This window comes from Eptatretus burgeri, unplaced genomic scaffold, assembly GCF_056783735.1.
Source record: "Eptatretus burgeri isolate ZD-2024b unplaced genomic scaffold, Ebu_testis_v1 Ebu_testis_scaffold_3157, whole genome shotgun sequence".
Lineage (NCBI taxonomy): Eukaryota > Metazoa > Chordata > Myxini > Myxiniformes > Myxinidae > Eptatretus > Eptatretus burgeri.
The window spans coordinates 153,549-169,514 of NW_028225105.1; the positions used below are offsets into that span (position 1 = coordinate 153,549).

Consider the following 15,966-nt stretch of genomic DNA (forward strand, 5'->3'; position numbering starts at 1 on the left):
AATTGCACTGTCATTTGAAAATTCTGTTCCCACTCCCACCTCCATTTCTGTTGGGGTCACAGCGGTGTCCATCCAATGACCCCCTCCTGGTCGGAGCCGCCATGATTGCCTTCTATATAACACAGAAGTTTTAATGAGACTATTTTAATTTTTTTTTTACAATTTTACACCGAACCTCGTGCTCAAGTTTTGTTTCGAGGAGACGGCTACCTGTCCGCCAGGTCCAAATCTGAGGGACAGGAAACATGATGCGACGTGTTGGAAGGTTGGTATAGATTCAGTGTATCGTAGATTCAGATTGTTGAATCAGAGGTGGAGGTTTTGGGAGGTGATGAAGCAGTGACGAAGGTTGTGGGAGTAAAGTTAAAAGTAATTCCAAGATTCGGAGTTGGATTGGACGAGTGTTGTTCTCCTTTGGGATCAAGACCGTTGAGCTTGAACTCCAGTAAATGGAGAGGGAAAAGGAAGGAGATGTTGGCTTAATGATTGGGGTGGTGGGCTTGGGGTCTGAGAATCCTGAGTTCAAATCCCACTCGGCTGTTAAATTAATACCAGGTGGGGGTGATTTAGCCTGCCATCCTACTGAGGTCGGCAAAATGAGTGCCAGCTTGATGTATCCTGTGTTGGAGTGGTGCCACCCATCCAGGATTGTGCCCACGAGCCGAGGAGACTGCTGAGGCAGCACCAACACTCTGCACAGAGTATGGTCTCGGCGAATGGATGGATGGAAGGAGAGTGTTACGATTCAGGTTTTTTTTTTTTTGAGAACCTATTTCGGCTCAACAAAACTTTATTTCGTGAGAGGTCACGTGAATTGTTTTATATTTACAGGTGCAAAAGTAGAAAGGCTTTATCTAGCGAGGTTTATGTCCACAAGACCACAGGTACATCGCCCACCATCTCCCCGGACGTGCTGGCTCACTGCAGTTCCCTCGTATTCCCCCCTCCCTCGCCCCCAGGTGTCGCCACCTGTGTCGACATTCTCGGCGGTCCTCTCGTCGGGCATGTTTGGAACTCGGTCGGGTTGGTGTGACACTCGTTGGGAACCTTCCCCTCTTGCTGGACATTGGATGCGGTACCCGGGACTATCGTGGATCCACAATCAGAAGACTGCTCTTCTTTTTTTGACTTTCTCCTCATCCGAGGGTCTTTGGGCACCCTTTCGCAGTAAAATGACGGGACCCCATGCACGGGTACCGCTTCCCAGGTGAACGATCTCTCCGGTCCATCGCTCAGCGGAGCATTTCGTGCGAAGTCGAAGTCCCAGCGACGCGACGCCTCGGCGATCGAGGCTCGTAGTTCGTTCGAGCACTCGAACTGGGATGAGGAGGGGTCATCTTTCAGGGGGCCGAAGAGGCAGCGACGAACGGGCTGGGGGGTCGTGTCACCTGGGCTGCTCAAGCTTGGATTGTGGACGGGAGAGCTTGGAATGACCTGGCTGGACGGAACGTGGGTCTATGAAACATGATTTTGGATGACGTATGAAGGAAAGGTGAGTGGGATTGAAGGGAAGGGGGGGGGAGACAATGTATTAGAGCAAAGGCATTTAATCCTCTCGTGCTCAAGACAATGAGCCATTATTAGAGGAGAATAGAAACATTCAAAGCACAACTAAGTTACAAGGTGAGATTGGATATCATATTGACCAAACAAATCGTCACGGGTGATGAAGGTTGCGGTCAAGTTCCATCGAAATCCGGTGTCTCGTTTTGGAGACGGTCCGAGCGTTTACACACCGACTGACGAACACCGCACGTTGCGAATAGCTCACCTGGACCACGTTCCAGGTGAGCGAAAAACGAGGAGTCTCGTCGCGCTTTTTGCACGTCGTCATAATGCCCCATTGTCGTTATGTGATGATGAGAGGTGGACAACACAGGTGAGCCCGATTGGATACGAGAATCAAAAAGATGGATCGATATATTTCCGAGAGTGGAGGACAGGTGAGGTGAGAGAGGACAGGTGAGGAGAGGGTGGAAGGAAGCTTTTAAAAGTTCTTGAAATAATTTAAATTCATCGATGAACTTTGACTTCTCCCCTTACTGGGGACCGGTCCTCTTCGCTCTTGTTATTTCTCACCTCCTCACGAGACCGGATCGAACCGACGTGTCCACGTGACCAGTTTCGGGAACGATCCGACGACATGTCGTGCACGCGTGGGTCACAGCAATCACGGTTCAGTGACGTGGCAGATCCACGTGTGCTACCTGGTCGCCATGGCAACGACCGTTGGAGGAGCGGAGGAGCACGTGGTCGCGGATTTCAGGCCACAAGCGCAGAAGGTGTTTTCGAGGAGAGGAGAAGAGCGATGGACGTGCTGGAGGGAGTGTCAAGGCAGGAGGGTGAGCCCACAGTCAGCCCAGCACGAGCGTCACAGCACGAACTATCCCATCCATGGAATATTTTAAACCTGTGAAGGGTGAAGGGGATTGGGAAGGAAAAACGGGATTTTAAAGAACGAAGTGAAGGAAACGTTTGTGATTGAAACGCCGGAAAAACGAAAAGTTTATTCACAAACAGGTGAACAACACCTGGTGGAGATTCCTCCTTGTCCCGCAGGTACATCGTCGTGGGTGCTGGTGTGTGATGTGTTGGTGTGTGATGTGTTGGTGTGTGATGTGTTGGTGTGTGATGTGTTGGTGTGTGATGTGTTGGTGTGTGATGTGTTGGTGTGTGATGTGTTGGTGTGTGTGATGCGTTGGTGTGTGGTGTGTGATGTGTTGGTGTGTGATGTGTTGGTGTGTGATGTGTTGGGAGGTGAAGTTATGGTGTGTCATGCGTTGGTGTGTGATTTGTTTATCAACACCATCTTCATTCACTAGACCACTTGGTACCCCCCCCCCCTGTCGAGAGAAGAACATAGTTTTTTCAGAGTGCTGGCGATAGCTCGCCTACTCTTCGCGGAAGACGTCCACTAACAGATACCGACGGTCGGGACACAGTTTCACGTCCATCGGATCGGGACGGATCACTTTGTGACGCCTCGTCCTGCATGCGAAACACCAGGATGGCAGTTTACAGCTGGGTCGGGATTCGAACCCAGGCTCGATGCCTCCCAAGGGAGGAAGCACCAAAAAATGCATCCCTCTCCAGATTTATGGTCGAACTGAAATTAAAAGTTGAAAACAAAATGAAAACTCATAAATAATATAAACACAAAGTGTTTCGATTGGTTTTCGCTTAATCACGTGACAACACGCGCCACCAGGGACCCGCCCTTCAAGGCCTCGCGTCACCAGGGACCCGCCCGCCCACCGATGACCGCTCGATCGATAATGGACGTGAGAATGAAGCTCCTCGTGGCGAACACAATTATGGGAGACGAACATCGCACATAAAGTGTCGGCAATTCGAGCAAATTATTATAATAAAATTGTATAATCATTATCCCGACGATTACACACTTTTGAAACGACTCGATGTCGGCCCAGGTCGAGGGGAGCAGTGCGCATGCGCAGTCGATCGGCCCCGCCCCCTTTGTCCTCTTGACCACGCCCCCATGAAAGACGCGCCATTCTGTGAGCGCGGACTCGGTTCCTCGTGCTCAGTGGAAACCCGCAGGTGGACCCCTCGCTTTTTGCAGCCCCTCGAGTTCTGAGCTTTCCTCAATGATGTCGGCGTTGGACCTGATCGTGATGTTACCCGCAGGTGAGGCACAGGTGTCACCCGGTGTTTGGCGAGGCTCTCGAGGGTCCACCAAGACCCGGCCACTTTACGATATTTTAAATATAAAGGCCGAGTTGACAAAGACCCGATTTGAGGAAGGTCTTCACGTCTTGCACTCATCATTTGTTCCCGACACCGCAGGCCTCGCGCTCAACGTGGAAGTGCCTCCGACTCACCTGTGCAGCTCGGTGTTGGCGAAGCAAAGATGTCCCGCCGTACAGGTGAGCAAGCGTACCTTCCGACTCGTATTCCTTGCTCTTCTTCCTGAAAGTTAACAAACGTGCGGTTGCCAATCACAACGGCAACAGATGGTGATGCTAACCGTCACGGGGAGCAAAGCGAAGCCGACGTTTCGGACGTTCGTCCTTCGTCAGAGCGAGCTCGTTATCCTTCGATCCGTCCGCCCACGTACTCTCATGGGATCCTCGATGACGTCCGCTTGCTCTTTGCTTCTTCCTCGTAATTCCCTCTTCTCCGGCTCTTCCTCTCTCATTGGGGTCTTGATCTTCCTCCGCTCTTCTCGTTCGCTCGGAGCTCACCGTCACGTTTTCACTCAGGTAGGGATCACGGTTGGGCGAGGGATGCTGAGGGTGAAGCTCGTGCAGGTGAGGATGAGGCGGCGATGGACGACGAAGGTGGTGAAGAGATACGTAGTGCTTTGTGCTCGAAGGGTCGCACCCATCCACCCACCCACGGGTCGTAGTCGGAATGACGATAAAAGACATCAAGCAGGCACCAACCAAATCACGGAACCGGTTGCGGCTCAGATCCCCCTGGTTCTGGACTAAACAAGACTTTTAAACTAATTCTCGGGAAACAAGACTCGTATTACAATGTTCATAATAGAAAACTCTAGTTATCGACAGTTTACACACTTTAACTAATTTACCCAGATTATCTTAAACCTTCATCCTTCTGTGAGCAAATGTACAGAAGAAACATTTTCCAACAAACTGGATTCGAGCCTGTTTTGTGTCGTTCCTCTCCCTGCCCGCTTGAACGTGCGTTTCTCTTCTCTCCGCACCTTTTGACTCACCTCCTCATCACCGACGTCACATCCATTGTGCCATCCTCTCTCTCTCCCCCCCAGACAAGCTTGCCTTCACGGATGTACAGCTAAGGCAGGACTTCATGGAAGGGAATGACTCCGTGGTGAACTGCACAGTGACTGGTACGCCGCAACTCGTTGTGGTCTGGATGCGAAATGGACGGACGCTCGGCGAGGAGGATGGTTCGTACCACGGTCCCCGACTCGCCCACGACTTGTGTTTGTAATTTTCTTTCCCTCGCCGAACGAGAGGGGATTGTGTTTGGGTCCGTCTGTCTGTCTGTCCGTTTGTTTGTTTGTCCCACAGAACTTTCGTGTTTTTCTCCGCAACCGCTTGTCGGATTGAGACGAAATTTTCACCACTGGTGTGACTGCTCATGCGAAATGTTGTGATCATAATTATGACGTCATCTGTGACGTGGTCTGGCAGTCTTAAATTTTATTTGGACCTCTATCTCTGAAACCGCACCAAGGGAAAAAAATTTAAACTTGGAACCACAGCAAGTACTTCTCATGGAGAATGGGTGATTTTTTTATGACGTCACAGGTGCCTCCATTAAGCCGTCATAATTTCACAAGTAGAACGCTACATCTGATCGGAATGAAAATCTTTGAGGGTCATCTCGGGATAAAATGCTCTGCAGAAAAAAAATTGATGGCGTCATCGGTCACGTGGTTTTATGGCAGCCATATTGTTTGAAAAAAAAAAAAAACCTTCAAAAATCTTCTCTGAAGTGGCTGAACAGATCGAGGTGAAACTTACACGTATTTCCACCGATCCACGAGGAACAAAAGGTTCACACATATGACGTCATCGGTCACATGGTTTGGAAGCCATATTGTATTTACCCTCAAACCTATCAAAGGAGGAGCTTATACACATATCACATGCAGGACAAAGAATGGTAAGACATCAGTGTACGTTCACATTATTTCGGACAATCGTAGACAATGGATAGGCAAATGCAGAAAGAAAATGGGATGTGAATATGGCTTCCCTGAAGCTGTAGCTCAGGGGGGGGGGGGGACCCCATTTGAACAAGCGCTTCATCCGTCATGCACGAGATCATATCCGTGACGTCATCAAAAAATCATACTCTTCTTCTTTCGGCTGCTCCTGTTAGGGGTCGCCACAGCGGATCATCCTTATGATCCGCATAGTGATTTGGCACATGTTTTACGTCGGATGCCCTTCCTGACGCAACCCTGGTCGCCTCTTACGACACAGGGATATGGTACACCTATTTTAACCGGGGTATACACCCGCCCAGTATACTGGTACTCATGTGATGTGTGTGATGTCATCAAAAATCATACATAAAACCTGAAATAAATCCTTCAAATTTCGTGAAATTATCCCCTCAAATTAATTCACACCTCCGGGGAAATTTTTAATTTTTTTCAATCAGGACACAAATACAAACAAACACACACATTCACATGTACATTATGCCTGGAGTTGGTTTTCATGGTTGGGGTGGTCGGCTTGGGATCCTAGGGTCCTGAGTTCAAATCCTGCTTGGCTGTTGAATTAATACAAGGTGGGGTTGATTCAGCCTGTCATCCTTCTGAGGTCGACAAAATGAGTCTCAGCTTGCTGGTATCCTGTGTCGGAGTGGCGACCCGTCCACGATTGTGTCCAACAGTCAAGGAGACTTCTTCGGCAGCACCAACGCTCTGCACACAGTATGGTCTCCATGGATGGATGGATGGATATGCACATTCCCTCCATTATTTTGACATTATTATTGATGAATGTTGTGCAATATAAAGCAAGACACGTCTGGTTTCACAGAAGTATAGATTTATTTAAAAATAAATAAAATAAATAAACTTCACGTATGAAGAACAATGACCACGACTCATGTAAAAATCCTACCTGTACCACCACGGTGCACCCACCCACACGCTCGAATTCATGAAGGTAACACTTTTCAGGCCAAAGTGATGACTTCCACCACAAGTGGACATTGTAATCGACCTTGTGGCCTTTGCTGTTATGTTTGCCATCCTCCGGGCAGAGCGCTTTCTCCTGCTCACAAACAACTCCCTGCTGATCCGCAGTGTGCGAAGGTCAGACCGGGGTGTGTACCGCTGCGAGGGAAGCATCGCCTCTCGTGATAACGTGGCCTTCATCGACATACACGTGTTCGACAACAGTGAGTTCGGAACAAGAACAGCTCGGTGTTCGCGATGGTATCCACTGGCACCGAGAGGCCTCACTGTCACCAGACGATGCACACACTCACACACACACCCTAGAAAGTTAATACAAACACCGGCTTGCTCAAGAACGGTCACACCAACGCTCGACACGTCACAATATTAACTGGAAATTAACTTCACACGAACATCGAACACCCTGACATCGTCAAACACTCATTTCCACCCATTGATTCACTATCAACGTGAAAAATGCTTCAAACTGATGTGATTTCTACAGGTGGACATCTGAGTCCAGGTATCAATTGCAACAAGTATCATGGCCACTGTATACAGGTGTTATGCCTCCTGGTGATAATTGGGACACGTATCCATTGGTTTTTACTTGTTCATTCGGATGCTACTCATGAGTTAAAGTTACAACTGTGAAACTTTCAGGGTCCATCTCGAACTGGGTACACAACTCAATCACTACTGTTTGTCATGGTCGCAACCCTGAACCACACTTCCTGCACAGAGTAGGAGGGCGGTCTGTCTGACACTAAAGAATGTTGAGTTGAACCTCCAAAATGAATCTTACACCTCTTTTCCTCTCCTTCCTCCACTCCCTCTCCTTCCTCTAACCCATCTCCTTCCTCTACTCACTCTCCTTCCTCCACTCCCTCTCCTTCCTCTACTCCATCTCCTTCCTCTACTCACTCTCCTTCCTCGACTCACTCTCCTTCCCCTACTCCCTCTCCTTTCTCTGCTCCCTCCCCTTCCTCTACTCTTTCTCCTTCCTCTACTCCCTCTCCTTCCTTTGCTCCCTCTCCTTCCCCTACTCCCTCTCCTTCCTGTACCCCCTCTCCTTCCCCTGCTCCCTCTCCTTCCTTTACTCTCTCTACTGCCTCGCCTTTTCTCTTCCCTTCTTCCTCTACTTCTTCTCTGCCCTCTCCTCCCTTTCCTTACTCTGTCCTCTACTCCCTCTCTTTCCTCCACTCCCTCTCCTTCCTGTACTCCCTCTCCTTCCTGTACTCCCTCTCCTTCCTTTACTCTCTCTACTCCCTCACCTTCTCTCTTCCCTTCTTCCTCTACTTCTTCTCTGCCCTCTCCTCACTCTCTGTCCTCTACAGTCTACTCCCTCTTTCCTCTCCTTCCTCCGTTCCCTCTCCTCTCTCTCCTTCCTCGAATCCCTCTTCTTCCCCTACTCCCTCTCCTTCCTGTACTCTCTCCTTCCTGAACTCTCTCTACTCCCTATCCTTCCTCTACTCCCTCTCCTTTTTATGAGTGAGAATGAAATGGGTTATAAGGCGAGGAATGAAGAACAACTGACAACATGTTCACCTTTAGACAAGACCCTCTCACGGACATCACAATCACTACACACGTATACTGCATACAATCACCCATCCATATGTAAGCTACCTTCCAGTCCTGCCAATAAGCATGTACCCCTCTCTCTGAGTCTGAGATTAAAAGGATAAAAACAGGGGTGACAACTACAAATCAGGAAGGAGGGAGAGAGAAAACCAGGTGTGCAGGATGTCCGTGTGGTGTGGAACGAAATGGTGTTTGACCAATATTTTTTTTATGTCTCCAAAGTCAAGGCCCTTGGGAGAGCGAGAACACAGAAGGAATCAGGACACAAGAACAAAAGGACAAACAGAAATAGGAGGAACAGCTTGGCTGAGGAACAAAATAGACGAATATGGACAAACAAGGGATGCAGGTAAGAATGAGGGGGTCAGGGAGGACACAGGGGATGGACAAGATGGATGCAGAAGCAAACTCTCAGGAAGGAGAAACTGGAAATGTGAAAGGATGTGGGCTTGGGAGTGGGGGTTAACGACGGGAGAGAAGATCATGGTTTTGGATTGGGGGACGATCTGAGATGGTGGTGAACAGTTGTCTTGATATGAAGACCTGGAGAGAAGAATGAGGTTGTTAAGAAAGTAGGTAGGAGCCAGGAGGGTTTATCAGACGGTCCTTTCGGAGAGAGATAGTGAGAGTGCGAGATTTGTCAGGATTGAAAGACATCTTCCAAGTGTTTTGACCAGCTTGTGATTTTGTCAAGATCTGAAGAGAGGGGAGAGGCTGCAGCCTGACTGTAGGGTGAGGAATGTCACGGCAGATGGTGGAGTCATCAACAAATAGATAAAGAGGATTTTCTAAGAGTCAGAGAGATCGTTAATGAAGATCAGAAATAGGACTGGGACCATAACTCTGCCTTGGGGTCGTGCAGCCTTGACAGGGAGAGGAGAGGAAAGGATTCAATTGAGAGCCGTACGTTGGCTACGAGAGGAGAGGAAGTCAATCATCCATGTGTGGAGTTGCCCTTGGATGCCATAGGCAGAGAGTTTGGAGAGTAAGGCAGGATGCCAGACTGAATCAAACGCACGAGATATGTCCAGAGAGACTGCCCTGATCTCATGTCTGACATTGAGGGCCTCCATCCATTGCTGGGAGAGTCGAAGCAGCATATCCGAGATAGAGTGAACTGGTCCGAATCCGAATTGGTCATCTGAGATGTTGGAGAAAAGGAAGGATTTCATATCAACTGTGATGATGGATATCTCAAAGTTGTGGACGGATTCGGACGAAGTTTGGTGGGCAGGTTGGGTGTGTGACAAGGGCGAATTGATTCGATTTGGGATGAGGTCCGGATCTAGATCCAATCTGTCAGTTGGATACAAAACGTAAACTGTTCAGCCTTCCGGAGGTATGCGCTCCACCAAGTGCCGTTCTTGTTTCATGCTGTTTCTTCGTTTGACGTGTCATCGGATTCTTTGTGATGCTCGTTGTATTTGTGCAACACCCAGGGTGCCTTGGATACACAATATGTCCACCACAAACAACAAATTGATGAGAACTGATGGGACAACAGCCGGACTGGATTGCAGTTACCTAACAACACCTGGAGACCGAGTGGATACGAGACAATGTATCAAAGCCCGTAACACAGCATGTCACATGATTCCTTTAGGATATATAAATTAAATCGACATGTAAATGCTGGACTTTACCCGCTCATATTTTTTGGGATATCACTGGTACTTGATTTTGTTCATTCCAGTTTGTAACATGAGTTTGTTGAATTTTTTTTTCATGGAAGAACTGAACACTTAGTCCATGTGTTGTGGTCAGCTCGCACTAGTTGGTGGATGTTAAAGACCCTACGTCTTTGTCACAGACTTGACTAGTTATCGCCAACACCGAGAACAAATTCCCAATTCCTGCTCTAACCTGCAGGGGGCACTGCATCAGTCACACAGCAATGATGCTTCCAGTGGGATGAATTCAGAATTAAATCCTCGTGTAATATTTATTCGATAACGAGTACATTTGTGTAAAATTTCAACCTCGTGGGGTTGATTGTAGTGGAGATATCCGAGCTGGTGTCTGTCCTTGGAGGCTTTGGAAGCAGGCCGCCAGCTCGGCTTCTTGTGTTCATGTCCTGTTCCTTTGACTGTGTCGTGTGCCATGTCGCTTTGTTTTGCTTTTGCTGCCCGATGCTCCGACCATCGTCCTCGGAGTTATTGTCCACTTTTCTCTCTCTCACCTCTCACCACCACCAAGCTCTCACTTTTCTAATTCAGACTCACTGGGCTCAGCAGGACTCAACCCCGATGTCCGTTCTGTATTCCTCCACGGAACTGGAACTGAACTATTTCCGTGTGCCCCTTGGCCTTTATTACCACGTGACTGTGTGTAACTTCCAGCTCGTTGGCTCTGCAGCTTCTTGGAGCTTCCGGTGGTTTCCAAGGTTCTGAGCACCTCGAGCGGGTCCATGAGACCGCCAATGACTCGAACCTTACGCACTGTCTCAAGGCCCCGTTTCTCACCTTCCTTGGGAGGTTGGGGGTGATTGTCTGACTTGTGGAGCCGGTAAATGATTTGTAAAGCAAACACAAAGACAGATTACGAAGGAGGTGATTTAAAGGATTAACACATTACGGAAGGGAGGGGTCACGTTTATCGGCTTTGAACACACAGACACACGTGTCCTAACATTTTACACAGGAACCACACACTTATGCTACACATTTATTCATGACATAACTAGTCTATCTTACTCCCATTACCCCCTTGTGGCCGTTCCGCCAACAATATCCACAGCTGTTTCTTGTCATCGTTTTGAGTTTCAATGAAACGATTGTCTCTCTGTGACGAACATCCAAGAACCCAGAATCACTGCTCACCCACACTCGCTGTGGAAGCAACTTCCACATCCTCTTCAATCCGGATCATCAAGGCAGCTGTTCGTCACCATCTCAGATCGTCCCCAATCCAAAAGCATAATCTTTTCGGCCCCTGTAAAGCCACCCTCCATCCCCAAGCCAGCCTCCTTCCAAATTTCCAGTTCTCCCTTCCCGAGAGTTTGCTTCTCGACCCATGTTGTCCACCCCTACCTCTCATTCCTATGCACACCCCTTACTTGGCCAGGTCTCCCTCTGTTTTGTCCCTCAACCCTGCTATTGGTGTTTCCCCCTCTTTCTGCTGTTCTTTTTGTTGTGTGACGTCCTGATCTGTTGCTCTTCCACGAGCCTCGACTTTAATCTCAAAACAAAACAAAACCTTCCGATGAGTTGTTTCACGTTGGTTTCTTGGTTGTCCGTTTCATGCATCCAACCCAATTCGTGCTTCTACTTTACAGATTTTGGCGTTTACCGAAGGAAATGCTTCCACCCCAGAGAGAGGTATGGAAGGCCACGTTAACTTCACGGGTGACTATCGGAAGGGAGACGCATCGATCGAGCCGCACGCTCTCAAAGGGTCTGACAGTGGCAAGTACTTGTGCAAGGTGAAGAGGTTGGGGGTCGTCACTTTTGTCGAAATGGACCTCCTTGTATTTGGTAAGACTCATCTGTCAATGTTCGCTGTTGTGATGTCATAAATGTGCTGAGATCAATTGATTAACTTGCTTGTCTTTGTTCCGTAACAATTCTGATCTGATTATGCATGATCTTTCCCATCACCACGGAGATTGTCCGGGTGCTCTGTTGGCAATTCTACCACCGGTAAACCCAGCAGAGGCGGATTATGGCAGAGACACGGACAGAAGAGTATGCCAGTGCGTGCGAGGGCGCCGGCACACAGTGGCCAATCTTTTCAAAAGGCACCATCGTTTCTTTAACATCCGTCAGCGAATGATGGCAGGCGGGACACACCAGCCAACAACAGTGCACCGTCAGACCCCAAATCCGAAGACTGGACCTTCCCCGTAGTAAATGTGTTCGAGTAGCTCGAAATCTCGATGTAATTAAGTCGAGAAACGTTAGCTTAAGAATTGTCTTCTTTGAATGTGATCATACGGAGGGTGGTGCATTGTAATGATTGATTGGGGTTTAAGGCTAAGATATCGTACGTGCAGCCTTCTGTAATCCCCAGGTGAGGTGCCGAGGTGGGGCCTTGGAAACATCCAGGGAAGAGAGAAGGGCCAAGTTTCGTCACCTCCGAGAGGGCTGAGTTTGGTGGGGTCGCCTCACAAGAGGGGCAAGGTGTTTAGTGCACTGGAGGAGGTAGTGGGAGATCTTAAGATTGCCTCGCCTGAGAACTATTCTCTGCTTGTCTCCATGCGTCATTGTCCTACCTGCCTTCTCCCTGTTCCTACTGCTTGTTCGTGTCCTGCTTCATGACTGCTCACCATATTCGTCGGCACATCAAGAGAGCTGAGGCCCTACCCGGTTCTCGTTACCCTTTCCCTTCTGTGAACGAGTCTGGTGTGAGGCACCTTAGATTTTATTCTCTTGTCTATAATTATTTATTGAATACCCATCCCCCCCCCCCCTTATTTCGCCATCGTATCCCTCTGTCGGGCTCGATATTCCCCTGATATTTGTTCAGGAACAAACACCGTTTTAAAGCATTCCAGCATTCGCAGAGCCACCATTATTCTCACGTAGTCCAAGAGAGCTAAAAGCTGTTCCGGCCATCCGTTCAGGGGCCGATGTTAATCAGCCCTGAACACGACGGTATAACATGAACAATACAAAGTAACGAAGAGATGAATATGAAATGTGCTCGTTTGGTTCTCTCAAAATCTACACTGAAGTGAATGATCCCCATCACCCAAACAATCTCACAGTCAAATCCAGGCAAACAAAACCACGTTCCTCATGTTTGCCTGAAGCCATCAAATTGGTTGTAATTAATCTGATGATGTGACCAATCCACCCAATGTTTTAGTTGAAACTTACCTGGTTGTGAATGGCTGAAGGAACGAGTTTCATTTCCTGGGTAATGATTTAAATGGTTGCCTTAATCGCTTGGCTATGTCGGGCGGGTCACTCATCGAGGTGTGGTTTCTGTATTGGACCAGGGTCTTCCCTTCAAGGACGTGGCTTGACCTCTGACGCTCCCCATTGGAAGTATCGATATCTGTTCATGTGACAATAGCTTGCCCTGTGATTCGTTGTCATCCAAACAATGAGTAAAAAACCAAGAAAAGAAAAGACGTGTGAGGAGTCACGGCACCCAGGAATAAATTTTCTAAATCTCTCCCCGTGTCGCCATTTCCCTTCAAACCAGTGACACCCATTCCAAAACTGCTCACTGGAAGGACGACAGCCCATGGAGGGCAAGGATGTGGAGATGAAATGTTTGTCCGAGGTTGGAACTGGAGAAATCTTATACTCCTGGACCCGACTGAAGCCCGAGCCGAGAATACCGAAACAAAGTGCACAAGGTACTTGAGTGGGGTGGGGGGAAGGGGGGGTGGATGTGATGAACAAGGATATGTCAGAGTTTACTCTCATCTTAAGAAACATCTTGGCAGACAAGACAGTTGGTTTGTCTATGTTGTGAGAGAGAGAGAGAGAGAGAGAGAGAGAGAGAGAGAGAGAGAGAGAGAGAGAGAGAGAGAGAGAGAGAGAGAGAGAGAGAGAGAGAGAGAGAGAGAGAGAGAGAGAGAGAGAGAGAGAGAGAGAGAGAGAGAGAGAGAGAGAGAGAGAGAGAGAGAGAGAGAGAGAGAGAGAGAGAGAGAGAGAGAGAGAGAGAGAGAGAGAGAGAGAGAGAGAGAGAGAGAGAGAGAGAGAGAGAGAGAGAGAGAGAGAGAGAGAGAGAGAGAGAGAGAGGTGGGGAGCATGCACCAGAGACAGACTTAACAAGACGCCATCAGGTTTTTAAGGAGGTCGACAAGTTTGGAAGGTAATTCTTACAACACACAGAGATGAACAAGAGGTGGGAGCAGAGGGGAGGTCTCAGCCAGAGGAACTTTAGGGGGTTGGGAGGTGTAAGATCAGTACAAGGAGAGTGAGAAATGGAGTTCTTGATGTAAAGTACAACTCCACCGCCGGAGCGTGGTTCAGGCCTATCAAACTCGAGGTGACAATAACAGGGGAGAGACACCAAGGAGTCGGGGACGTCCTGAAGGAGGAAGGATTCTGTTAAAAAGATGATGTCTGGTTTATCGGCAGCGGCCTGGATTGAGAGATCTATCGGGTTGGAGAACCGGGGAGAGACACCAAGGAGTCGGGGACGTCCTGTGGGAGGAAGGATTCTGTTAAACAGATGATGTCTGGTTTATTGGCAGTGGCCTGGATTGAGAGATCTATAAGGTTGGAGAACCGGGGAGAGACACCAAGGAGTCGGGGACGTCCTGTGGGAGGAAGGATTCTGTTAAACAGATGATGTGTGGTTTATTGGCAGCGGCCTGGATTGAGAGATCTATCAGGTTGAAGAACCGCAGAGAGACACCAATGAGTCGGGGATGTCCTGTGGGACGAAGGATTCTGTTAAACAGATGATGTCTGGTTTATCGGAAGCAGCCTGGATTGAGAGATCTATCAAGCTGGAGTGGAAGCCCCGAATGTTTGAGGTCCACGCAGTTCGGGACAGGAGAGGAGGCGTTGGGAGAGTGCAGGACGGCGAGGCTTTGTAAAGAGCGGGGGGGGGGAGGGGGGGTAGGGAGAATGCTTGAGAGGGTGGGTGAGGAGAGATGCAGAAAAGAAGGACATGGAGCTTTGCATATTTTGCTCTTCGAGTTGATGTTTGATTTTAACAACCTGTGCACCCCTTGAACGCATCCACATGGATGCTGTCTCTGCAGAACCTGACGGTGGATGATGGGGGACTCTACCAGTGCGAAGCGTCTGCACACATAAGCAGAGCAGATTGCACCTTTCACCTCTCGGTATCACCATGTATGGGATGTGATTGAGAAAAGGACACAGCAATAACAAGTTGTGGGTGTTTCGGGTTGGGGTGGGGGGTGGTCCCAAAAACGGGGTGTTTCATGGTTATGATACCAAGGAGATTGACAATGCTGTTTATTTCTTTGTTAAAATTTGCACGACCGAAAGAGCTTACCGTCACTTACTAAAGATAACTCGAAGTTGCTCGAATTGTTTTAACGAGAGAAGTAAATTACAAGTCACTTGACCATAACGTCATGGACACATTTGATTCTCTTCCCCTTTCTTATGCTTGTTCCCGAAGGATGTTGGAGCTTTTTATTCCACGTTTTGATGTGGAAACTCCATGTTGTACTTTGCTATTGCGAACCTTGTTATTGTGTGATGAAGTGCAGTTCAGCAAACTATTGAAATTGAGATTAAAAAGAAGAAGAACCTTCAAAACAAGTTTGCTATTTCTTTCCAAGGGAAGCAAGGAAGGACCTTTTCGTGATGATGCAAAAGTTGATGTTTTATAAACAAAATCAAAACTCACAAAGACAAATAACTCGTGTTTGGATTGTTTTTCACTTCATCACGTGACAGGAGAAGTTTGTTGTTGTTTCACATTTATCTGTACGGGTCGCCACTCCGCCACAGGATTCTCGAATGACTCAATCATCCCAGCAAGCTGGTTCTCATTTTGCTGACCCCGGAAGGATGACAGCCTGAGTAAATCCCACCTGGAATCATTTCAACCTGAAGTCCTTTCATTCAAGCTTCTAGGTCTCACTATCTGCCATTATCTTTGCTGGGAAAGTCACATTTCCAACCTGGCCTCCAAAGCCAGTCGCCGACTGGGAATCCTCCGTCGTGCAAAGTCCTTCCTCGGCCCACCTGAGATCCTGACAACGTGCAAAGCTTTCATCCGCAGCCTGATGGAGGACTGCTCTCCCCCTCTGGGCTGGTGCTCCTGCCTCTCATCTTTCTCAGCTTCGT

The 15,966-nt window shown here is 48.5% G+C and overlaps 2 protein-coding genes across 18 annotated transcripts in view; one reads left to right on the forward strand and one right to left on the reverse strand.

Annotated features, from left to right (window-relative positions):
* The window catches only part of LOC147006662 (uncharacterized), a 138,952-nt gene that overhangs the window by 2,763 nt on the left and 120,223 nt on the right, over positions 1-15,966 (reverse strand). For 13 of the 14 annotated variants that reach the window (XM_085868225.1, XM_085868220.1, XM_085868218.1 and 10 more), the window contains 2 exons: positions 2,080-2,410; positions 773-1,455 (listed from right to left, as the gene is read on the reverse strand). Coding sequence is in view for 1 of the 14 variants with exons in the window: in XM_085868231.1 (XP_085724357.1) it covers positions 970-1,455; positions 2,080-2,145 (552 nt within the window). In the remaining 13 variants the exon portion in view is untranslated. Of the gene's footprint in view, positions 1-772; positions 1,456-2,079; positions 2,411-3,404; positions 3,474-15,966 lie in introns of those variants that run through there. The other variant, XM_085868231.1, reaches the window with a different exon arrangement.
* Positions 2,438-15,774, forward strand: LOC147006663 (CXADR-like membrane protein). 4 transcript variants are annotated; one of them, XR_015054670.1, is made up of 6 exons: positions 2,438-3,648; positions 3,808-3,887; positions 4,757-6,873; positions 11,511-11,709; positions 13,385-13,541; positions 14,904-15,774. XR_015054670.1 is itself a non-coding variant. In XM_085868249.1 (6 exons), the coding sequence occupies exons 3-6, from the start codon at positions 4,871-4,873 to the stop codon at positions 14,908-14,910; spliced, it is 390 nt and encodes a 129-aa protein (XP_085724375.1). In that variant the 5' UTR covers positions 2,438-3,648; positions 3,808-3,887; positions 4,757-4,870; the 3' UTR covers positions 14,911-15,774. The 4 variants fall into 4 exon arrangements, 2 of the variants coding, with proteins under 2 accessions (XP_085724375.1, XP_085724374.1); XR_015054671.1 differs by having other exon boundaries at positions 6,736-6,873; XM_085868249.1 differs by having other exon boundaries at positions 4,757-4,897.